Genomic DNA, 26,668 nt, shown 5'->3' with positions numbered 1-26,668 from the left:
AAATAAGAAAGCTATATATGAGCTGTGGAGAGATTACAGCAGTTTTTCATATACTTGTGTATACAGTAGCGGGTGCCATTGAACTTTGATGAACAGGAAACTAGCATAGGTCCAATCCTATTCAAATATGCTAATGATCCTTGATCCTGGGACATATTTCTACACCCATGTTAAGTGTGGATGGATCTCTTCCAGCTTGGACCACCTTTGGGAATAGGGGATAGGCTACTAATGGGGAAGCAGTTATAGATTAAGCACTTTGGGGGACATTTGGGAGATTCTCTGTTGCTCGAACTTTATCTGTATGAAGAATTTTGAATTGTGGGCTCCTAAATGCTAAAGTGTTAGGCCTTGTGTTGGTCTCATTGTAGGTAAATTTAGGAGGAACCAGAATAATCTAGCTATCAACTTTCCACATGGCCATATGGGTGATGATTAGATAGTAAAAGCACTCCTTTCTCTCTTTGTTTGCTTATAAGACTACATCTCCCTGTCTCTACTTGCTGTATCTGTACCAAGCCAATCACATTTATATGAATACAATTCGATACTCTTGGACTAATCTGTTTTGTCTGTTTCTCGTTCAATATAGTGGGATATTTGGTGCAAACGAGAGTGATGGCAGAACTGAAAAGCCAGAGAGGACTGGACAGAGTGTTATGTGATCTCCATATACTCCCCCACCCTCCCATACACACATTAGCCACTTCCTTGGACACCTGTTTCTCTGGGTCTTTCAGCTCTGAGCGGTATTTGCATCTCAAAGACGGCGGAATCACACAACACGCCTCGCCCAACTATTTCCCATCACCCGTTAATGGATGTGCAGAACCTGTTAAATGTGCAGCAGCCTAACAATAAGGACAGCCTTCTCCCTCGCTCTGATGCATTTATCTAGACCGGGGTTTCCCAAACTTGGTCCTGGGGCCCCCCTGGGTGCACGTTTTGGTTTTTGCCCTAGCTCTACACAGCTAATTCAAATAACCAACTCATCATCAAGCTTTGATTATTTGAATCAGCTGTGTAGTGCTAGGGCAAAAACCAAAACTTGCACCCAGGGGGGCCCCAGGACCGAGTTTGGGAAACCCTGATCTAGACAGTCATAATAAGCAGAACATCGATTTTCTCGCTCTTTCCCTTCAACATAATTTGCATCAAAACATCCTGGAATGTTCTTTGACTTTTTGACGTGGCTGTCTCACTGCCATAGATACACTGTAACTTAAGGTAACACAGACCTGAGATGTCTGCTCTTCATTTCGTGGTGTCTCCTCTCCACACACTTCCGATACTTTGTAACGGAATACATTTTAGGGCCTCTGTGGATAGTCTCTTCCGTGGAGATGAAGGAGAAGATTTATTTACAACACCCCAAGGAAAAGGAGAGATGGATCTTGTCTTTCACAGATGGCCAAAAGACAAGATATGAATTACAGATCAGACGATGTAGTCTATTTCTTTCTCTTTCCTCCGAGCCACCATCATTGTGTCTAACTATCAGAGGATGCCTGTCATTGGAAGCTTTTCCATGGCTTTTCTTTTGTTTCCTTTTGGCCTTTCTCCTGATTACTGGGGTAAACAATATATCTCCTTCTGCTCTCAACCTGTCCCCACCCTGCTCCACAGGGACATTCAGACAGGGGCCCAGACTACAGGGAACATAATAGAAGACCAGTGAATAGCCTCTTAGCTAATCTGTGGAGGACGAGACATGACCCAGACATGACCCTAGAACCAACCCAACCTATGGGACCCAGACATACTGTAGCAGTGTAGCCCACTATAACCACTGAGGTATGACTATAACTAGCCAGCCATACAGACACTCAACATGTCCTTCTCAAAGTATATCCCAATAAATCAAGGCATTGATACTGGTACACTCATGTTTTAAAAGATTAGGATCCTGTGTTATGAATCCCTTGCTCATCATATTTCCATGATGTGATATGTGTTTTATAGGGATGTATATGTATGGTGGTGTGGAGGGATGATCTCATAGGGCCATATGTGGACAGTGTCCGTCTGTGGGATTACAGTCTGGCTTAATGAGCCCTAAAGCTCCTCAAAAGCTTTTTGTTGACTGAGGGTCTCCCTCTCCTGTTATCCCAGTCAGTCACCCCTTCTCAGTCCACTGTCTCGCTGTCCATGAAGGGGTGCAGAGAGAATCTAGAGTTCAAGGGCACAGGTCAATGTTATTACGACACTCTTTTTGTCTTGATTGGTTAATCTGACATGCAACATCCGAAACTTTTTTGGGGGGGATTTAATAGTGAGAATCACTACTATTGTGATGCTGTCTGAAATGAGCAAAAGTGCAATTATATATACCAGCCATAAAACACTGCAGCATATTGCTGTAGTTGTCACATGCAAAAGAGTGCAAGGTTATCTCTTTTTATGTTTACAAATGAGGAGGGGGCAAGTTAACTGTAACTGTCACTTTTTATTCATCATCTGATTGTCCTAAACCAAGCAGTTGAGACTCAATGCCGCCACTGGAGTTCCCCAATCCATTCATATGGTGTTTCCATGTCCTTCATGTCTTTGGGAAACAGCTTTGATGAACCCAGATTTCAGTAGTCTCTTCCTGCGCGTGTAGGACAGGAAACTGGTACAGAGTAGCAGGGGTCAGGGGTCAAACAGATGCTTTTACAGTAGACCAAGGACAGGAAGTGTATGTGCCTTTTTATTGTGCACACTAGATAACACTACCCAGCTAGCATATCATGTTCTGAGAACCATATGTTGATTAGAGCTTGGTAAGAGCATAGTTGTTATTTTCCATTCAGCCTTCCCACAACTTTCTGGGAATGTTGCAGGATAGTTGCTTGAACTTTAAGAAACAATGTTCTTCTGTGGGAATTTCAGTACTTCAGCATAACGTTTCCTATAGGTTTCCTCATGGTTCTATTTAAAGTAATGTTCTCAAATTGTTCCGAGAATGTTAAGAAAACTTTCCATAAAAACCACAAGAAAACTTTTGTAACGTTCAGAGAACGTTCTAAGAATGTTATTTAAAAACATATACATTCCGTTCTCAGCATCAACAATACTCTTTCTATCCTATATCTTGTTAACCTTGTTAACCAAATATCTCTAACGGTCGCCCCAGCGTGAGTTGTTTTATGTGGTCCTCTGTAGCTCAGCTGGTAGAGCACGGTGCTTGTAACGCCAGGGTAGTGGGTTCGTTCCCCGCGACCACCCTTACACAAAAATGTATGCACGCATGACTGTATGTCGCTTTGGATAAAAGCGTCTGCTAAATGGCATATTATTATTATGCAAGTGATGTCAGAATGCACTCACTGCTCACTGATTGTTACGCAACAGGACAGTTAACATACGCTGCCTGCTAATCATCTATAGGCTATGTTTCAACTTGTCAATTTCACATTATTTTCTAACAAGTTTTATTTTCTAACAACAGTTTGAATTGAGATGTGTTCCGCCTCCTCATTAATTCACATAGAAGTAGCCCATTTCAGTGTTGCGGACAATTTCTGTTTGAGGCTTTACTGAGCTGGACAATCTTCTCACTCTCTTCGAGGAGAGCCCAAGCACTTCCCCAGTGTTTCCGCAGATCAAGTATGCAGACATTTGCGCAGTCTTGCATGAACTGGCACATTTTCTGGCTGGCACTCGCATTGCCTTCATTGTTGTTTTCCTTACAAATAATAACTTTGGAAATGTGTGCGTTCCTATCAAAGTAATTGCCTTATTTTCTGTATATTGTGTTGTCGTTTCTACTGTAGCATACAGTATGTATGTATGGAGCATTATGTATTTACAGTTTTATTCAAGTTTTCAAGTACTGGTGAAAATAATGCAATCTGATTACTGCATAGATTGTAATGGACACCTATGATGTGTGTAAAATACTTTTTTGAAGGTTGTAATAATGAGCTAATGCTAAGCTATTTGCCAGCTATGTGTGGCGCCATGTTTGTTGACATTATACAATGCATTCTGGGTGTCACGTAAACATCTGTCAGACCAAATATGTTATAATGAGGTGAAGGAATGGTTCACTCATCTTTCGAGTAAACTTCCAGAAGTGAATGAAGGGAAGTGAAAGATCGTAGATGACACACCCCCTTCAACATGCATACTGCAAACAGACCAAACTCATCTAGTCTCCTCTTATTATCTTTGGTTGACGCGAAAAAACTAACATTGCGGTGCGCACAAACTACCCATCGTCGGATTACTTTCGATTTCGAGAAAGTGTTTTACTCAATTATTTAGATCAATGGTGAGCTCACCCGTGATGTGATGAATTATAAATAGTAATTGCTATTAGCTAATTCATATTGTGGTTTCTGTCAGCTTGTGTTACGTCAATCTTTCCTCAGCGCTAGGACCAATGTAGCTTACATTTCCAGTTTGGATGATTGTGTCGCTACTTATAATAAAATAATAATAATAATATGCCATTTAGCAGACGCTTTTATCCAAAGCGACTTACAGTCATGCGTGCATACATTTTTTTTTTGTGTATGGGTGGTCCCGGGGATCGAACCCACTACCTTAGCGTTACAAGCGCCGTGCTCTACCAGCTGAGCTACAGAGGACCACATGTGGACTACTTCTGTGAATGCCTGAACATTACATTCAGGACATAACTTTGTAAGGACTGTGTTTGTGCAAAATGTTTCTGTGAAAAAACTGTGTGGCTAGCTCAAATGCTGACTGTTGCGTCAATCGAAACTGAACATTATAAATAAGCATTCTAATCACACCGGTTTGAGCATACGTCACACCCGTTTGTTGGTACGTGTGAAAAGGTTAAGTGTATGCGTAAAAAAACATGACATGCCATCTCCATCCTGGTGGCGTAGTGGACTAATTCCATGGATAGAGAAAAGAAGAAGATAGGTTCGAATCTCACTGATAAAGAAGAAGTGTTTGCATGATTAATGCCTATGGAAATTAATTTCCATGTGTCTTATCTGTTCTTGGAGTTCAGAAAAGTTAACCCTAAATAAGCTAGCAGTGCTATTAAAAGTATTATTGAAACATTCGGTGAACATTTTAAGGAAGTTATTCAAAAACCTCCAAATAACCTATAATTTCAGTTCTCACTTGTGTGCTACTGTAGCTATCAGAAGTGTTTAGAAGTGTGTGTGAGTGCATCTGCGTAATACAGCATGGTGTACGTACATGCGTGCGTTTATCTGTTTGTTGTCCAAGTGTATTCATTAGCAAGATTTTTACCAACAGTAAGTGGTGTTTGGTATCCTTTGAGAAGTGTATTTACTCAATGTCCAATTATGTATTTAGTGTAAGAGGATGTTCACGTAAGAGGATAGTTTTTGATTTACAGTACTGTACTACAATATGGACTTCCAATGTGTGTTTCATGTTATAAAGTAGATTGCTTTGTCTCTGTGTCTACTTGCTAGGAAGAGAGGAGTCAATCTGTTGTAGTGTAGCTGGTGTGAATGGTCAGGTGCTTATTTATTAATTTAAGAGCACCTTTTTTTGGATCATCTGTTTGTTTAGAGAATCTAATCTGCTCATTAGAAGAATGTGTTTTCTAATTGCCTTACAAGGATGAATCTGTCCATCGGATGAATGCCTTAATAGTGTGAAGACCTGTTCTTCTGGTGCTGGGTGTGTGCTTAGTCCCCTCGTGTACTCCCTGTTCACCCACGACTCCGACACCATCATCAAGTCTGCTGACGACACAACGGTGGTAGGGCTGATCACTGACACCGACAAGTCAGCCAACAAGGAGGAGGTCAGAGACTTAGCAATGTAGTGCCAAGAAAACAACCTCTCCCTCAATGTCAGTAAGACCAAGAAGCTGATTGTGGACTATAGGAGAAGGAGGGGAGAGCACGCCCCCATCCACATCGACAGGGCTGTTGTGGAGCAGGTCGAGAGCTTCAAGTTCCTTGGCATCCACATCACTAAGGACTTCACATGGTCCACACACACCTACACAGTCATGAAGAGGGCACAGCAGCGCCTCTTCCCCCTCAGGAGGCTGAACATTTGGCATGGGCCCTCAGATCCTCAGAAAGTTCTATAGCTGCACCATCGAGAGCATCTTGACTGGTTGCATCACCGCTTGGTATGGCAATTGCACCGCCCTTGACTGCAAAGTGCTACAAATGGTGGTGCGGACAGCCCAGTACATCACTGGGGCCAAGCTCCCTGCCATCCATGACCTCTATATCAGGCGGTCTCAGAGGAAGGCCCCAAAAATTGCCAAATACTCCTGCTACCCAAGCCATAGACTGTTCACTCTGCTACCATCCAGCAAGCAGTACCGTAACATTGGCTCTCGGACCAATAGGCTCCGTGACAGCTTCCACCCCCAAGCCATAAGACTGCTAAATAGCCAGACTGCAAAATAGTCAATTAATGGTACCCGGACTATATGCACTGAGTCTATCTTGCACTGACCCTACACACACTCACTAGCCTTTATATACACACCATATACACATTCACTCACACACACTACGCTGTTACACTGACACTCACACATTCACAAACACTACATACGCACACACACATATAACACACACACATACCGACAACACAAACACACATACATACACACACGCACACACACACACACACACACACACACACACACACACACACACACACACACACACACACACACACACACACACACACACACACACACACACACACACACACACACACTTTTACACTCATCATTTGCTGCTGCTACTCTTTTCTTTATTTTACTCTTATTATTATCTATCCAGATGCCTAGTCACTTTACCCTGCCTTTACATATCTGCCTCAAGTACCTCATACCTCTGCACATTGATCTGGTACTGGTACTTCCTGTATATAGCTCCATTCTTTAACTCTGCATAGTTGGGAAAGGTTTGAAAGCAAGTATTTCACTGTAAAGTCTATACCAGTTGTATTCGGCGCATGTGATAAATACAATTTGATTTGATTTGTAGCTTGTGTCTATCTGGTGAGAGGAGAGTGTGCTTTTTGTTGATTTGTGCTTGGGGGAAGTTTGTTTTGTGTTTATCTGTCTATGTGTTTGCCGCTAATCTGTATTTGATCTCAAGTCACTTCCTGCCATTGTTGTGTCACATCCCCACTGTCTCCATTCTTCCTATCCATCCAGTCCTCTCTCCCCCAGCAAGGAAACCAGGGGCTCAGAGAGGATACACACAGAGGGGAGTAGGGGCTGTGTGTGTGTGTGTCGTGTGCACCATGGAACACTTGCCCTGATAAAGCTGGGACCATAGATATACAGTATAATATAACACACACACAGACAGACATGTGCTGATATGAATGGGGAACAGCATCAACAGCAGCAGGGCAGCCAGTGATAAGAATGAGAGAGGGACAGACAGATTGAGTAGAGGGGTTTCCTATTACTGGCTTCCCAGGGATGAGACTGCTTGACCAGAGATTATGTAGGTCAATGGTACAACAGAGACCAAATGTTTGTGGTAGAAAATGAGAAAAGTTAGCATCATGAGTCTGACTGCTCTGATATATTCACATATGCACAAACACACCTTCACAAATGAATACACATACAGGAAGAGCGTTTAACTCTGATTACAGTAAACAATAGGCAAAATGGTATATGATGTCATACCTGTGTGTGTGTGTGTGTGTGTGTGTGTGTGTGTGTAGCAGGGAGCATATACGGGTTGAATTGGTAGATACAGAACCTGAACCTGAGAGGTAAAAGCAGTGACCTCAGAGCTCTATTATAATTGAGACTGATGTCAAAACCATATGGGCGGCAGGACCTTTGGTCTCAGGGTACAATAGCTTATTGTGTTCCAACCGGTGTGGTCATGGGTGTTACGTACAAACTCCATAGCACGTGTGTGTGTGTGTATGTGTGTGTGTGCGCGTCCGTGTGTGTGTGTGTGCGTGTGTTCTTCCCTGGAACTTCACCTCAGATCAAATGTAGGGTTGTGTTACAAAAATGCCTTGAAACCTAGACCTGCCGTAAAACGGCTTTGACGATTCTCATGTTACATAGGGAGGATAACACACCAGAGGACCACTAATCTCACCATACATTTAGAATATTCCTCACAGTTTGTTAAAACGTTGGAATTCCTCCCTTTCTCCTGTCCACCAGTTCAGATGGTGGGAGCAATACCGGTCCTAATTAGACCCCGGAGAGAAGAGTAGTGAAGGAGGAGGAGGAAGGGCTTCATGGTCCAATACAATGCCAGATATTACCCACAGGAAGAGGGAAACACTGGCACTTTATTGCAGGTCTGTTGTTGTTGTTGTTTTAGACAGCATGGGCCAAGGCCCTGGACCTTGTCTCCATCTCCTCCTGAACAGGTTTAAATGAATAACACGGGATCCTCAAATCAGGGGAAAGAGGGCAAAGTGATTGAGACAGAGACCATGTTCTCATCATCCTGAGTATTTCAATGCAATTATCTTTCTTTTTTATCCTTTCTCACTATCTTGCCCATCCTGTACTCCTACCTCCAACCGCCACTGCCAATGCTTGGATCAATCACAGTGTTGTGGGAAACATGATCACATACTGTAGGGTGCTCCCCAGTCCGCAACAACAACATCTTATTTACCCAAACAGAGGTCATGGCCTGAAGTACTGGTCCACATCCTGTGCCAGACAGGAAGTCCCTGTTAACTCTGAATCTCTATCTCCTCTTCCCTCTCGGGTCTAAACTCTCTTCCTTCCCGCTTAGAGACATGTTGAGGCCCCACCTTCATATGATGGTTGTTGTATTCTCTCTGTTGTATTAGCTATTTATACCCAATATGAAAACAATGGATTGGGATTTTCCCTCTTGTGCACACGTTTACTCTAATTATTTATATTACACAGTCCCTCTTTATAAAGACAACAACCGAGTGAAAGGAGGATGATTTATCTGAACAAGGTGGCCAGCATAGTGAAGTGTGACCCACAAACAGAGACCGGACACTGGTGCGTCAGCCATGGTTTAGAGCACATGTGTCAAACTCATTCCACGGAGGGCCGAGTGTCTGTCTGCAGGTTTTCGCTTCTCCCTTGTACCTTATTGATGATTTAAGGTCACTAATTAGTAAGGAACTCCCCTCACCTGGTTGTCTATCCCACATGAAAAAATACTACAGTATAGTTTTCCAAACTACCAATTACTTTACACTGGAAGAAGTTAAGCTACACTAAAGCTACCCTTAATGAAAATATAGTTTACTTAACTAAAGCTACGTTGAAAAAGTACTTCACTACTTCCAAGCTACTTCGTAAAAGAATTATGATATCTAAATCTGAAATGTCCTAGACTACAAATTGCAAGAACAGATTCCTCTGGAGTCAGATGTTAACAGAATGTGAAATTTTGCCTATGAAACACAAAACATATATTTCAAGTGAGAATTAGGACGGTCTGATATCGAAAAAGAAAGGAAATTCTTGCATACTTCACCCATATTTATTTTATATTAGCAAATACAGTAGTGTGTAGTTCCAGTAGTTAGCTACACCACTACATAAAAAAAAGTTACTAACTACTGAAAACACTACCAAGATTTTAATTTAGTTCAACTACCACCAAACTAGTTTCATTACTAGTTGAACTACATGTAGGGTGAATTCTGAAAGAGTGGGACGTCATATAAACTGGGACAGCTTAATCCTGATGCGTTTATTTATTGGTCTGACAAGAGAAAATGTAAACAATTGTTACCAAGCCCTTGCAGAGAAACGACCAAATGACCAAATCACATCACTTAATTGGTGTGACATCATAGAGGGGGGCAGAGCAAATTTCAGATAGGAAGCTCACCCCGTGAAGCACACGGTAAGATCAGTGACATCATTTTTTTTCTTCTGTTTTGAAGTTAAGGCTATAAAACTGTCATAAATAATGTACTGTGCCCAGTGCTTGACTTGAACTGAAATAGATGCCAGTACTCATTTTGGGTGCCAGTACCGTTTATATTTAGGTGCAGGAGCTCCACAATACTTTAGAGCTAATATTCAATAAAACAAACAGGAGCAAAAGCAGTAGAAAATTTGAGGTCCCGGTACTCAGCTCCGGTGAGCTCCTGCCCAAGTCAAGCACTGACTGTGCCAAATTGTGAATTTAATATGCATACTATGTACTGGTGCATCAAAATACATAAAAAGTTGCCAATATTATGTTTCAATGTTTTTATTGAGTTATTTTTTGTTGTTGTTCCGCTTTACCAACCATAGCTAGCTAAAGTAGGACAGCATGGAGTAGATAAAGTGGGACAGTCTTATAGGCTTTTTCAATGAAATCCAGTTTACATTAGGGACCCCCTGTACTTAGGTTAGGCAGGGTTCTGGTTCTTGTAGTACTAAATCCTGTAAAAATGTTCTTGTAGTACTGATATTAGTCCTGTTATTTGAGTGAATTCAGAAAAAGTGTGACACTTTTTGCATTTCGGTCTTCTGTAGCCTCTTCAGACATCTATCGAACATATTAGCCCAACACATTATACAAAAGTGTCTTATTCCGAATTCACCCTAGTTCATTACTTTCAAACACTAACAATGGATACACTCGATGAGGGTCTGTTTATGTTGTTTCCTGACATAAAAGGGGTCTGGGTAGCTTTGTCTGTATAACTGAACCCAAACCTTTGATTCAGTTTAGGGGTGAACTTTATACTACGTTGTTGTGGTGTATTGTCAAATGCAAAATGTCAAATGCTTACAAAGTAACAGGTATGTTTCCATTAACTTGCACAGTATAGTTTGGTTTCACATCATTGTAACATATAAAATACACATGTCTATGTACTGTATATCTATATTTAGCTGAGTGTTGTTGTGTCTTACTTATACTTATTACATATATTTGCTCTAATTTCACTTAGGATCACTGAAAGTTATTGGCTAAACTGTCCCTCCCACTATATCCTCTATGTTCTCAAGCACACCATAAGAAAGCTTCAGTATGAGACAAAAAAAACTATGCATCCATTGAGAGTGGACTTCCTTTTGCACATGGAATGTAGCAACGCGCATACTCCACCCACCTGAGGATCTGTCTTTTTCAGCCATCTATTTCCTGTGTATGAGGGGAGCAAAATCCACGTCACTTAAATCTCGCTGGATTGATTGCTTTAATTTGAGTCCTGCAACTCTTTCGTACTTTTGCTTGTCATTTTTTCCCGTTAATGCTATGACCGCAGAAATGTTTGTAATGACCTGTCAAACACACCCTGGTAATGGCTGAAATGGGCTCCATGGAATACATTGTCTTTCCGTTGAATCTATAAGAACGCTAACATTTACATTTACATTTACATCATTTAGCAGACGCTCTTATCCAGAGCGACTTACAAATTGGTGCATTCAACTTATGATAGCCAGTGGGACAGAAGGATTACTTTATACTATTCCAGATATTCCTTAAAGAGGTAGGGTTTCAAGTGTCTCCGGAAGGTGGTCAGTGACTCAGCTGTCCTGGTGTCGTGGGGGAGCTTGTTCCACCATTGGGGTGCCAGAGCAGTGAATAGCTTTGACTGGGCTGAGCGGGAATTGTGCTTCCGTAGAGGTAGGGGAGCTAGCAGGCCAGAGGTGGATGAACATAGTGCCCTCGTTTGGGTGTAGGGTCTGATCAGAGCCTGAAGGTAAGGAGGTGCCGTTCCCCTCACAGCTCCGTAGGCAAGCACCATGGTCTTGTAGTAGATGCGAGCCTCAACTGGAAGCCAGTGGAATGTGCGGAGGAGCGGGGTGACATGAGAGAACTTGGGAAGGTTGAACACCAAACGGGCTGCAGCGTTCTGGATAAGTTGTAAGGGTTTAATGGCATAGGCAGGGAGCCCAGCCAACAGCGAGTTGCAGTAATCCAGATGGGAAATGACAAGTGCCTGGATTAGGACCTGTGCCGCTTTCTGTGTAAGGTAGGGTCGTACTCTGCCAATGTTGTAGAGCATGAACCTGCAGGATCAGGTCACCGCTTTGATGTTTGCGGAGAACGACAGGGTGTTGTCCAAGTTCACGCCAAGGTTATTTGCACTCTGGGAGGAGGACACAATGGAGTTGTCAACTGTGATGGCGAGATCATGGAGCGGGCAGTCCTTCCCCGGGAGGAAGAGCAGCTCCGTCTTGCCGAGGTTCAGCTTGAGGTGGTGATCCGACATCCACACTGATATGTCTGCCAGACATGCAGAGATGCGATTCGCCACCTGGTTATCAGAAGGGGGAAAGGAGAAAATTAATTGTGTGTCGTCTGCGTAGCAATGATAGGAGAGATCATGTGAGGATATGACAGAGCCAAGTGACTTGGTGTATAGAGAGAATAGGAGAGGGCCTAGAACTGAGCCCTGGGGGACACCAGTGGTGAGAGCACGTGGTGCGGAGACATATTCTCGCCACGCCACCTGGTAGGAGCGACCTGTCAGGTAGGACGCAATCCAAGAGTGAGCAGCGCCGGAGATGCCCAACTCGGAGAGGGTGGAGAGGAGGATCTCATGGTTCACAGTATCAAAGGCAGCGGATAGGTCTAGAAGGATAAGAGCAGAGGAGAGAGAGTTAGCTTTAGCAGTGCGGAGAGCCTCCGTGACACAGAGAAGAGCAGTCTCAGTTGAATGACCAGTCTTGAAACCTGACTGGTTTGGATCAAGAAGGTCATTCTGAGAGAGATAGCAGGAGAGTTGGCTAGAGACGGCCTGCTCAAGAGTTTTGGAGAGAAAATAAATAAGGGATACTGATCTGTAGTTGTTGACATCGGAGGGATCGAGTGTAGGTTTTTTGAGGAGGGGTGCAACTCTCGCTCTCTTGAAGATGGAAGGGACTTGGCCAGCGGTCAAGGATGAGTTGATGAGCGTGGTGAGGTAAGGGAGAAGGTCTCCGGAAATGGTCTGGAGAAGAGAGGAGGGGATAGGGACAAGCGGGCAGGTTGTTGGGCGGCCGGCCGTCACAAGTCGCAAGATTTCATCTGGAGAGAGAGGGGAGAAAGAAGTCAAAGCATAGGGTAGGGCAGTGTGAGCAGGACCAGCGGTGTCATTTGACTTAATAAATGAGGATTGGATGTTGTCAACCTTCTTTTCAAAATGGTTGATGAAGTCATCCACAGAGAGGGAGGAGGGAGGGGGAGGAGGAGGAGGATTCAGCAGGGAGGAGAAGGTGGCAAAGAGCTTCCTAGGGTTAGAGGCAGAGGCTTGAAATTTAGAGTGGTAGAAAGTGGCTTTAGCAGCAGAAACAGAGGAAGAGAATGTAGAGAGGAGGGAGTGAAAATATGACAGGTCCGCAGGGAGTCTAGTTTTCCTCCATTTCCGCTCGGCTGCCCAGAGCCCTCTTCTGTGAGCTCGCAATGAGTCATCAAGCCACGGAGCAGGAGGGGAGGACCGAGCCGGCCGGTAGGATAGGGGACATAGAGAGTCAAAAGATGCAGAAAGGGAGGAGAGGAGGGTTGAGGAGGCAGAATCAGGAGATCGGAGGGAGAAGGATTTAGCAGAGGGAAGAGATGATAGGATGGAAGAGGAGAGAGTAGCGGGAGAGAGAGAGCGAAGGTTGCGACGGCACATTACCATTTGAGTAGGGGCAGAGTGAGTAGTGTTGGAGGAGAGCGAGAGAGAAAAGGATACAAAGTAGTGGTCAGAGACTTGGAGGGGAGTTGCAGTGAGATTAGTAGAAGAACAGCATCTAGTAAAGATGAGGTCAAGCATATTGCCTGCCTTGTGAGTAGGGGGGGACGGTGAGCGGGTGAGGTCAAAATAGGAAAGGAGTGGAAAGGAGTGGAAAGAAGGAGGCAGAGAGAAATGAGTAAAAGGCAGACGTAGGGAGGTTAAAGTCACCCAGAACTGTGAGGGGTGAGCAATCCTCAGGAAAGGAACTTATCAAGGCGTCAAGCTCATTGATGAACTCTCCAAGGGAACCTGGAGGGTGATAAATGACAAGGATGTTAAGTTTGAATGGGCTAGTGACTGTGACAGCATGGAATTCAAATGAGGAGATAGACAGATGGGTCAGGGGAAAAAGAGAGAATGTCCACTTGGGAGAGATGAGGATTCCTGTGCCACCGCCGCGCTGACCAGATGCTCTCGGGGTATGCGAGAACACATGGTCAGACGAGGAAAGAGCAGTAGGAGTAGCAATGTTTTCTGTGGTAATCCATTTCCGTCAGTGCCAAGAAGTCGAGGGACTGGAGGGCAGCATAGGCTGAGATGAACTCTGCCTTGTTGGCCGCAGAACGGCAGTTCCAGAGGCTGCAAGAGACCTGGAACTCCACGTGGGTTGTGCGCGCAGGGACCACCAGATTAGAGTGGCAACAGCCACGTGGTGTGAAGTGTTTGTTTGGCCTGTGCAGAGAGGAGAGAACAGGGATAGACAGACACATAGTTGACAGGCTACAGAAAAAGGCTACAATAATGCAAAGGAGATCGGAATGACAGTGGGTTTTAACCAGTGGTGGAGCCTCCTCTTGACAATGCTTCGCTCCAAGGCTTCGCTTCGCTTATAATCGCTTATAATTTGCATAAAGTAGAGCAGAGCTCAACTTTTTCTACCGCTCCACTAGAAGGGTTCTCGCCGCTCACCTTCCCACCAGTGGAGGCTCCTCAGAGGAGGAATGGGAAGACCATCCTCCTCAGTGAATTTCATAAAAATAAAAACAGTGAAACATTTAAAAGTTATCCTTTTTAGATAAACCTATACTAAATATATTCATGTCACAAATAATTGATTAAAACACACTGTTTTGCAATAAAGGTCTACAGTAGCCTCAACAGCACACTGTAGGGTAGCACCATGGTGTAGCTGGAGGACAGCTAGTTTCCGTCCTCCTCTGGATACATTGACTTCAATACAAAAGCTAAGAGGCTCATGGTTCTCACCCCCTTCCATACTTACACAACTTCCAGAGGACGTCCTCCAACCTATCAGAGATCTTGCAGCATGAACTGACATGTTGTCCACCCAATCATTGGATCCGAGAATGACTCTAGTACTGAAAGCATAAGCTATAGCTAGCTAGTACTGCAGTTCATAACATGTGTTGAGTAGTTGACTCAAAAAGAGAGAAAGACAATAGTTGAACAATTTTGAACAAATTGATTAATTTAAAAATGAAGGAAAAGCAAGAGAGAGTGAAAGAGAGAGAGAGCTAGCTATATTTTGTTGTATTTTTTCACTTTCTTTCACTTTAGCTAGTTTAGCCTACTCAAACACCCGGCTCAAACAGAGAGGGACTCTATGTTAGCTAGCTGGCTATGGCTATGGTTAGCTAGCTGGCTAACTCTTCCAAGTCAAGGTAAGTTTTTTGTTGTATTAATTTATTGCCACCTGGGCCCGCCGGTGTAACTGCTAAACTACTTGCTGACTGTACACTGTACTGCATGATTGTAGCGGGTTTACTAGCGTGTTAGTTCTAGTAGCTATGGTGACAATGACGTTAGCTAATATGGTAACAATGATGTAGGCTGTGTGTAACGGTTAGCGGTTATGATATGAAGGTTTCGCCTGGTCACAGACAGCTGATGTGTTGTGCACTGAAGTCCACAAGCGAAGGGAAAAGGTGTAAGTCGCTCTGGATAAGAGCGTCTGCTAAATTATGTAAATGTAAATGTAAATGTGAGAGGAGGAGAGCGCGTAGATGCAAGAAGGAATTATACAATGAGCAAAATGGTCATGCTGTTTGTATGTGGCTGCTATGATAGTGAACTGTGTTTGTGTGTGATCAGGGGTGTATTTTTTTTTTGTGATCCAATTGACATTTTAGTTATTTAGCAGACGCGCTTATCCAGAGCGACTTACAATTAGTGAGTGCATAAATTTTTCATACTGCCCCCCCCCCATGTATTCATTCCGCTGATTCTGTTGAAAAACATTTCTTATGAATGGGGGCGGTACTTCTCCTGCTGAATTCGTTGTTGGTGTAAACCTTCTCTAAAGCTTAATCGGCATTTAACGCATCATATCGACACTTACATCACAAGAAACAGAAGAAAGATAACACATTTTTTGTGGATTTGAATTTTTTTTATAATTTAATACAGTTTAAATGTTTACAATTTAGATTAGCTGAAATGAAAGCAACTTCTGAAAATTAACACTTGGATTATAGTGATATTACATCTGATCTTGCAAACAACGTAAAGTATGTTCAGATAGGTGTAATCTAGAGCCAAGTGTGTTGATTTTTTATCAAACTATTGACACACTTGTTGAATTATGCAACAGAACAGGACAACAACAGTAATTTATGAGGCAGTTTAGACAGCGCAGGTGAGTGCAGGTATGGTAGACAGAGTGTTTAGTGGATGCAGCCCTGTTCCACCCGTTTATGTTAATGAATTCATATATGCAAATACACCCATTGTGTTTTTGCAAATTAGGCACATCTACTTTTTGTTATTTTAACATAAATAAATACAAAAATACCTGATACAATAACAAAATGTATATATGAGTGCATTCTAAGAAAAAAAAGTGAAATTTGACAATAACTTGAATACCTGAATTCCCCACCAGAATCCCTGAACTATAATCCAGTCAATATCTGATGGATTATAAAAATTCAAAAAGTTTAGAGTATCTTCATCCATTATCCAACTGTTCTATTTATTTTAACAATTTCGATGTCCGTTGCTAAAGGAATGCCATAAAACTCAATGGAGGAAATCTTGTAGTAAGGGCACATTTCTGTGAACAAAGGGACACACTCTGGGCCCCTTCTCTCCTCTTTGTGTCCCAGGTCCTGGCTGAAAAGGGACATTTAAGTAAACAGAGCGCTGGTTACATGCTGCCTCCACAGCAGCCGTGACCTCCCATATTTCATCTAATTGGCCAAGGGAAAGGCCCAATCAGGCAGATTTATAATCACCGGTGCTCTGTCGTCAGGACGATGAAGACCGGAGGTCTGGATGCATGTTGTCATCCGGCCACACGTCTGTGTGGGGTGTGCAAAAGGATTACAGTAAATGCACAGCTTTCCCTAAAGTGTATAGGGCACACAGGAAAGTCTTGCTGGAGAAAGCTGAAATGGAAATCGTCATGGTCCAGTACAATACTTTCAGACGTTGTTATAGAGGAAGAGATGCAGAGAGAAAAATTACTAGATGAGCCTCAAAAAGCTCATTCAGGATTCTAAGTGCTTAAGTCACTGTGGGACAAAGCACAATTTAGGACAGAACATACTTGTAGCTTTCTGTCTAGCTCTCTGTCTGCAGGAAGCAGTTAAGAAAATAAGGAAATGATGCACATTTAATTTTAACTATGCTCTTTGGCATTCATTGGATCCCCTCTCTCTGACTACTATCTTGTGGGTTCTTTCCTAATAAGTGACACAAGACGTACAGGTTCTGAACAGTTTGTCCAAGTGTTTCTCCATGGTAGCCCATGTTCCTTACAGACATGACGGGCATGACATGACATTACACTGCCTGGACGATTCATAATCTATCATCTATTATCTATCATCTAACATCACTCATTTATCTTTTGAGCATTCCTATGGGTTTGTGTTTTGTTGTGGTTTGTGTGGTAGACCACATCCACAGTATGATGAAATCTTCTCACAGAAGCAGAGACATGTCCAATCAATCACATGCTGTAGGATTGTTTACATGTCCAGACAGATGGTCACACTGCCCATCATGTGGTCTTCCTCTCCCCAGCAGTGGTCCATGTGAGTGAGTAGGGTTGTAAGGGGAGAGGACTGGGGGCTGGGCTGTAGGAGGTGTAACCTTGTCCATCTTGGTGGCTCCAGTGCTTAGCAGGCTGGTGTCAATCATCTCAACCCCCTGGTTGAAGGGAGGTGGAGAGGACAGTGGGATGGACCATAAAGTTGCCCAAATGTTCGCATTCTCCAACTGGGAAGGGTAGCTTGTTTTGGAGACTGTCCATACACCATATCTATCTTATTTTGACATTGATGGTACCTCACTAGTGTGACTTCAATATTATTTTCCTCATTGTGTGTAATGTGTTTGTACACTCTCAATATAAAGTTATAAAACAGATATGTAATGTCACTGGCTGAGTGTTTGTCAGCTCGCAAATCAATCCCTGCAGAGCCAGCTGTCACAGTAAGTTACAGTGGACCAATGCATGGGGTCTCTGACAGCTTAACACACACACATCAAACAACTGGCTGACTGTTTCTCCCGCTCTCTCTCACACACATCACACCGGCCGTATCACCTCCTGCTCATTTGGTGCAAAAGACACAACAGAACCCTGGCTCATAAACACACTTTAACACAGGTCATGTGACGATGGAGGATCAAAGCGGCTCTCAGCAGCCATGCAGACAGATGTAGACCCTCTGTCTGTATGTGTAGCGTGTATGTGTGTGTGTTTTCGTACATTCTTGCATTTGTGCAATTTAGGGATAAAACACCAATGGAATGTTGGAGAAACAGAACTATGCTCACACAAAATGAAAAATTGAAATTCCTTTGGACTTCAATGAATCTTTCAGGGCAACATGGGTCAACACACTGGGCAACAACATTGTAATGGAACATAGGAACATTGGAAGTTGTCATCTGTTTCTTATCTCTGATCCCTGTTAAATTAGCCTATCTGCTCGTTAAAGGGTTGATCACTTCTTTGGTGCTGGATGGTGGGTGAGTTTGTGGGTGTGAATGGGATTAGGTGTAATATTTTATTTAACTTTAGATTTCACGCCCTTGACCATCATATCCTTCCAACGCCCCTACAATGCTGCACAAAACACAATCTCACATATTCATAGATTCCCATTAGAACAGGGGAAGCTCGCATTGAGTCAACTCACTCTGCTCCTTTCCTGCTCCGAGCTGCCAAATGTCCTGCAAAAGAGCTCAGGAGACAGCTCAGAGGAGAGAGACGGGGTGGGAGACAGAGCAGAGGGAGAAACACAATTAAATCAGTTTAATCACCACACAAACTACCAAAACAAGTAGCAAAAACAAACTGCTCAATATAGGGTAAGTGACGTTTGAAGACTAGTGCTGCTGAGAACCAGAGACTTCCACACAGCCTGGTTCTGGCTCATCATCAGAGGAAGAGAGAGATGGGTGGAGAAGGGTAGGGGGAAGGAGGAGGAGGGGACCGGCTGAGCAGATTGTTGAGTGATAGTTGTGTCTAAGAAGGTCAGTGCCCTGGCGCCACTGCTGCTACACTGCTGAGAGACAGAGGAGGGTGGAGAATGAGCCCTCCCACCTGGGCTCCTTCAGCATGGATACACAGGGACTAGATCAGATTCACTTTACATCAGTCAACTGATGATTCTCACCAACTAAACCATTTGGACAGAATCATATTTCTGAGTGGATATGAGACAAACTACTGAGCACCTGAATTAAAATGTTCAGAGATTATACAATATTAGGCCTACATATACCTGGTCTCAACTCTCTACCTCTGTCTTGTCTCATCTCATGTCACACACTGATCCACAGGATACTGAGCATGTCTAACTGTCCCTTAAGCACCAGCTTAGTCAGGGAGAAAAACGTTTTGCTTTGTTTTATCTTGGCCAGGTCGCAGTTGTAAATGAGAACTTGTCCTCAACTGGCTTACCTGGTTAAATAAAGGTTAAATAAAAAATAAAAATAAAAATGATGACCAAGTCTGCAGTGATACAATTCTAATATAAAATCAAATAAAATCAAATTTCATTTGTCACATGCGCCGAATACAACAGGTGTAGACCTTACCGTGAAACACTTACTTACAAGCCCTTAACTAACAATGCAGTTCCAGAAATAGAGTTAAGAAAATATTTACAAAATAAATAACAGGCAGTGATTGTCAACAATAACAGTGTCCTGGATGTGGGAATACTGAATGTCTGAGCTGATGAACTCCGGCAGGCCAAGTCTTCTTGGCTGCCTATATCCAAATATTATGGTGCTTCTTGGGTTGTTTTTTTAGGTAAATGATAATAAATTACATTTTCTTGTTCTTAAATGAGTAACATAGGGCAGACCCCACCCTGATAGGGTAGACCCCACCCTGGGACATCTAATGGCCAGACAAGAAAACAGTTAGCTAAACATGTACATAGTATTTATGTAAAATATAGGCCAAGAACCTTTTCTGTCCTATTTCATGCAGCACAACACATTCCCATTATAAAGAGAATAGGATATTTATAATATAATATTTTATGAGCAAATATTCTCTATCAGTGTTAATTTGCTAGAACATGGTAATTGATAATTTATCAAAATTAATTATGTTAGATATTACTATATTATACTCATCCTAAACATAATATTTTATTTGATACATTGCACATGACACAAGCAACATGTTTGAACAAGCAGTCCTATGCAATTGTGCAATCATTGACTTGGAAATGTGTTATTCTAATTTGGGTGCTCTAGTGTACAATTGCCAGATTGGCAGTGGTTTCCCCTTAAAAGCTGCTACTTTATTATTGTAATTGTCTACTTTTAGACTAGTGGCTTGCCCTGGCTTGCCCTGGCTTGCCCTGGCTTGCCTAGACAGGCAGGAAAACGAATATTGTTCAAATCAATTCAATATCAATTCAATTCAACATTTTATGACTTCTGAAGGCTGTAAAATGTAGAGTAGGTCCCACAATTCGGCTTCAGTCTTTAACATGTATTAAAAGTGTGCGTCATGAGAGTTGTAATAATGTTCTTTCAATGCCCTATTTGTATTTTCATTATGTTTTCGCTTTTAAATTGAGGCCTGCTTACCGTTTATTGGAGAGTTCTCTTCACACTCGCATGTTAGGGAGTCGCGGGAGGCGTGGGTGGTGGTGAAAGAGAGAGAGCGTTTGGGAAAGGGGGGTGCGGTGTGCTGGGCTCGGCCTGGGAGGAGGAGACAGAGGGTTGTGTGCAGAACTGCCGGGATTTAAAAAGGCAGCCTGCCCTGCGCTGTGACACCAGACCTGAAATCACCCTCGACTGCTCAGGAACTACTTAAAAAACTCTTGTGCTTTTTCTGAACTTCTTGCACACGGATTTGGACCAAGTTTCTAATTGCTTTATACACTTTATTGATCCATTAGATCAACATTATTTTACCTGATAAAATAATCAACATTTTTAAAGAAGTAAAGGATACTCTAAGAAGAATGGAGATGTGGACAACCGCTGACAGCTCTGACTACTATGACTATGATTATGAAGAACAGGAGAACAGCACCATGTGTGACTACTCTGAGTGGGAGCCGTCCTACAAAGTCATCCCAGTCCTCTACATGCTCATCTTCATCCTAGGTCTCTCTGGCAACGGCGTGGTCATCTTCACTGTGTGGAGGGCTCAGGCCAAGCGCCGGACAGCAGACATCTACATAGGCAACCTGGCCATGGCTGACCTGACCTTCGTGCTGACTCTGCCCCTCTGGGCAGTGTACACTGCACTGGGCTACCACTGGCCCTTCGGTGTGGCCCTCTGCAAGATCAGCAGCTACGTGGTGCTGCTCAACATGTACGCCAGCGTCTTCTGCCTCACCGCCATGAGCTTTGACCGCTACCTGGCCATCGTGCACTCTCTGTCCAGCACCCAGCTGCGTACCCGTGGCCACATGCAGGCCTCCCTGACGGCAATCTGGCTCCTCTCTGGCCTACTGGCTGCCCCCACACTCATCTTCCGCACCACCAAGGACGATGAGAACAGCAACCGCATCTCCTGTGGCATGGACTTCAGCCTGGTGTTGGGTGGGGGTAATCAAACAATCAATCGATCAAATGTATTGAAGCAGAAGGAGTCCATGTGGATTGCAGGGCTCAGCATCTCCTCCTCTGCCCTGGGCTTCCTCCTGCCCTTCCTGGCCATGATGGTGTGCTACTGCTTCATCGGCTGCACCGTGACACGCCACTTCAACAGCCTGCGTAAGGAGGACCAGCGGAAGCGACGTCTGCTGAAGATCATCACCACCCTGGTGGTTGTGTTTGCTGCCTGCTGGATGCCCTTCCACGTGCTGAAGAGCGCTGATGCCCTCTCCTACCTGAACCTGGCTCCAAACACCTGCGCCTTCCTCCGTTTCCTCCTGCTGGCCCACCCTTATGCTACCTGCCTGGCCTACGTCAACAGCTGCCTCAATCCCTTCCTGTACGCCTTCTTCGACCTGCGCTTCCGTTCCCAGTGCCTCTGTCTGCTCAACCTGAAGAAGGCCTTGCACACCAGCCCCGCTTGCTCCCTGTCCTCCCAGAAGACAGAGGCCCAGTCGCTGGCCACTAAGGTGTGACGTTTATGCTGGGGTCAGGGCATGGGAGAGGGATGCCAGCCAGAGAGAATAGGTCTCCAGCTGCCTTTTCCTGTCCTGCCTCCATCGTCACCTGAACACTGCAGGTAAATCTAAGACTTCAGAGGTGCATGATATCATTTACTATCCAGCAAAGTGATATCATTACCTATCCAGCCACATACATGTGGACTGCAGACTGAGTGCAAATGCACGTGTCCTCCTGACTGTGTGACTGAGGAAACTGATAGTCAGTCTTCTGGCTGTAATCATGACCACTGACATCCTCCGAGCTCACTCTCAGTGATTAGGAAGTTTGTACAAACCCCTTGAACTGCTTGATACAGGGGGCCAAGCTCCATGCCAGGGTGATGCAAACCAGACCCCAGCATTTTGGACAGAGTTGAATGTATTTCAAAGGGACAAAGCAGCTCATATTGTTCTCCTGGTGTCCTTTCTGGACTTAAGGCAAGCTCTTAGGTGGGTTGTACCATGGCTCTGGCTTTTAACACTGGAGGAGTGTATTATACATGCATTTGTACCATGCTGTTCTTGTTTTTTTTTAAGCACTTGCTCATTGGAAAGAGGGGAGACCTCTTTCTCTGCACCAGTCAGGACGTCAGTGTGTGTGTATGTACAGGAAAGGTGTTGCAGCTTGATTAAAGGGTTGTAAGGGGTGTCTGCTAAATGACTAAAATGTAAAATGTAAATGTAAGGGGAGATAAGGGCACGGAGGGAGGGGGTGGTCCCAGACGGACAGGTGGCAGCTGACAAATGTTGTCGAGGGAGGAGGGCCAACTAATAGCTGGCTGCTCTGACAGATTAAATTCTAGTGTGTGTGTGTGTGTGTGTGTGTGTGTGTGTGAAGGTATGAGCGTGTGTGTGTGTGTGTGTGTGAGTTTATTGAATTAGGATTGGGGAAGGCATGAATTAACTTGTCTTTATTTGACAAAGATGTCAATACATGCTGTATAATGCTTTTATGTGATGATTTGAAATAAAAAGTAATCTTTTGAACTAAAATCCTCTCGTGTCACTGTGTTGCTTGTTACGATGTCATGCAAACACTATTCAGTAGAATGTGCTTTTTCCTGTTAGCACACAGGGTTGAAGGATGGCAGTCTCATTCCCACTGTGTGCAGTTAGAACAGAATCAAAGCTATGTCTACGGGAAATACATATGAGTTCTATTTCCCCTCCAATGTTTGATTCTTTGCTCCTTTACAACAGTGTCCCCCTCAGACGATTAACAGAAATTTGTTGAAAATTAGCTAATTAAATTATGGAGGACAATGTATTCTTTCTCAGAGAACTTATGTGTTGATTATGTAAACCAGTGTAATCATGCTACCACATCTCTCCCTCACTCCCTCAAGCAACATGTAAGCTTGAGTAGCTTCTTTTAAAGCAAATATCTAAGATTCACTCCCCATTTGTAATGGCACAATATTGTAGTGTACCATTATCAACTCACTGTTCCATTGTTGGGATGCTTTGCACTGAGACCAGTTTAAGCCAATAAAGATAATGTAACTATTGTATGAGTCATTTGCCAACAAGCACTGTGCATACAGCAGGTCATTGACCTGTAAGAGACCATCCCCATGATTAACTGATTTGGCTGTAATGAGCTTTGTTCTGGACATAATCAGTAACAGCAGGGGGATAGGAGGAGTGGGCTACTAATCCTGGGTCACTTACAGACACCACACTCCTCCTGTGAAACAATATTTGCCTTTGTTGACAGGATAAATTGGGCTTGGAGGAACCTGAACCTGATTCAACAGTTAAAGTGTGGCCCTGGAGACCTGTTATAAGTTGTTTATTTCTCATTGTCTCAAATGTACAGACACCAGTCAAACTCTTCCCAATTAGAAAACCGCATCCCCGTCTCTAATCTACAAACCAAACGTACTCTCTATCATTATACCACCATGTTGGAATACCTCGTCATGGAATTCTATGCGTGTTTGAGAAGCCCAATAATGCAAACATGTTTATTCTGCCTCTTCTCAGCTCCAGAGCCTCATGCATGTTAAACTCACCACACAGAACAAAGGCCCACAGACAGATTGAAAGCACTACTACACTACGAACTAATCTCATGTCTGATAAAGACTTTCGTCTAGAGAAGGAGGATATTGAATGGTTAGTTAATTTATCAGACAGGAGATTTCACACAAGTCCCCATGTCTTCCTCATCAGCAGCTGTCTTGACTGGGTCCACATCAGACACACCAGGCATCGCTCACTGTGTAAAAACATGACTCTATCCCCCATCTGCCGACGCCACTGTGCAGGGTCACAGAAAAGTGTGAAAGACAATCTGAATAGATTATGCTCTGAGGTTTTCAAGTTTTATGGAGGTAATTTGATCATATTATACAGATTTCACGGCCTGAACCTTGCATATGCTGGGCAACATAGTTTCTCTTTGAGCTAAAGAGGGCGTTTAGCCATAGTAACATGAGAGACATTTGCCCCTCTGGTCCCTGCACCCCACTGGGTTACAAGTTTGTTTGAGATAGCATGGATGGTATGCCGCAGAGTGCTTTTCAAAATAGATTACACAAAACATTTCAAATCAACATTCCTATATAATAATAGGGTGTGGGTTTCAAGTGGGCCTATATATTTGACAGCAGTCTTACCATGGGGATTTCCCATTCAAGATCTTCTAATTTGATTCCCTTAATAGACTTCACATGGGATGACAAACAAGGTGACAAGACGACTGAACAGAGTTTTTTTTCAAAGGGCCATTAGCTCAAATGTTAGTCTCATAGGCTCTTTACGTTCAAATTTTTGTCATTTACAGTGGGGAAAAAAAGTATTTAGTCAGCCACCAATTGTGCAAGTTCTCCCACTTAAAAAGATGAGAGAGGCCTGTAATTTTCATCATAGGTACACGTCAACTATGACAGACAAAATGAGGGAAAAAAATCCAGAAAATCACATTGTAGGATTTTTTATGAATTTATTTGCAAATTATGGTGGAAAATAAGTATTTGGTCAATAACAAAAGTGTCTCAATACTTTGTTATATACCCTTTGTTGGCAATGACACAGGTCAAACGTTTTCTGTAAGTCTTCACAAGGTTTTCACACACTGTTGCTGGTATTTTGGCCCATTCCTCCATGCAGATCTCCTCTAGAGCAGTGATGTTTTGGGGCTGTCGCTGGGCAACACGGACTTTCAACTCCCTCCAAAGATTTTCTATGGGGTTGAGATCTGGAGACTGGCTAGGCCACTCCAGGACCTTGAAATGCTTCTTACGAAGCCACTCCTTCGTTGCCCGGGCGGTGTGTTTGGGATCATTGTCATGCTGAAAGACCCAGCCACGTTTCATCTTCAATGCCCTTGCTGATGGAAGGAGGTTTTCACTCAAAATCTCACGATACATGGCCCCATTCATTCTTTCCTTTAAACGGATCAGTCGTCCTGGTCCCTTTGCAGAAAAACAGCCCCAAAGCATGATGTTTACACTCCCATGCTTCACAGTAGGTATGGTGTTCTTTGGATGCAACTCAGCATTCTTTGTCCTCCAAACACGACGAGTTGAGTTTTTACCAATTTTTTTTATTTTGGTTTGATCTGACCATATGACATTCTCCCAATCCTCTTCTGGATCATCCAAATGCACTCTAGCAAACTTCAGACGGGCCTGGACATGTACTGGCTTAAGCAGGGGGACACGTCTCGCACTGCAGGATTTGAGTCCCTGGCGGCGTAGTGTGTTACTGATGGTAGGCTTTGTTACTTTGGTCCCAGCTCTCTGCAGGTCATTCACTAGGTCCCCCCGTGTGGTTCTGGGATGTTTGCTCACCGTTCTTATGATCATTTTGACCCCACGGGGTGAGATCTTGCGTGGAGCCCCAGATCGAGGGAGATTATCAGTGGTCTTGTATGTCTTCCATTTCCTAATAATTGCTCCCACAGTTGATTTCTTCAAACCAAGCTGCTTACCTATTGCAGATTCAGTCTTCCCAGCCTGGTGCAGGTCTACAATTTTGTTTCTGGTGTCCTTTGACAGCTCTTTGGTCTTGGCCATAGTGGAGTTTGGAGTGTGACTGTTTGAGGTTGTGGACAGGTGTCTTTTATACTGATAACAAGTTCAAACAGGTGCCATTAATACAGGTAACGAGTGGAGGACAGAGGAGCCTCTTAAAGAAGAAGTTACAGGTCTGTGAGAGCCAGAAATCTTGCTTGTTTGTAGGTGACCAAATACTTATTTTCCACCATAATTTGCAAATAAATTCATTAAAAATCCTACAATGTGATTTTCTGAATTTTTTCCCCTCAATTTGTCTGTCATAGTTGACGTGTACCTATGATGAAAATTACAGGCCTCTCTCATCTTTTTAAGTGGGAGAACTTGCACAATTGGTGGCTGACTAAATACTTTTTTTCCCCACTGTAGCAGACGCTCTTATCCAGAGCGCCTTACAGTAGTGAGTACATACATTTTCATACTAGTCCCCCATGGGAATTGAACCCACAACCTCAGCGTTGCAAACACCATGCTCTACCATTTTGGCTG

The 26,668-nt window shown here is 43.5% G+C and overlaps 1 protein-coding gene across 1 annotated transcript; it reads left to right on the top strand.

Annotated features, from left to right (window-relative positions):
• The first annotated feature begins 20,833 nt into the window (after positions 1-20,833).
• On the top strand, positions 20,834-23,150 carry LOC121582397 (apelin receptor B). Its single transcript, XM_041898150.1, has one exon. It carries the CDS (start codon positions 21,015-21,017, stop codon positions 22,128-22,130), a length of 1,116 nt encoding a protein of 371 aa, XP_041754084.1. The 5' UTR covers positions 20,834-21,014; the 3' UTR covers positions 22,131-23,150.
• Positions 23,151-26,668: the final 3,518 nt, after the last annotated feature.

The sequence above is a fragment of the Coregonus clupeaformis genome, chromosome 15, assembly GCF_020615455.1.
Source record: "Coregonus clupeaformis isolate EN_2021a chromosome 15, ASM2061545v1, whole genome shotgun sequence".
Classification (NCBI taxonomy): domain Eukaryota; kingdom Metazoa; phylum Chordata; class Actinopteri; order Salmoniformes; family Salmonidae; genus Coregonus; species Coregonus clupeaformis.
This window is presented reverse-complemented; position numbering and strand designations above follow the sequence as displayed.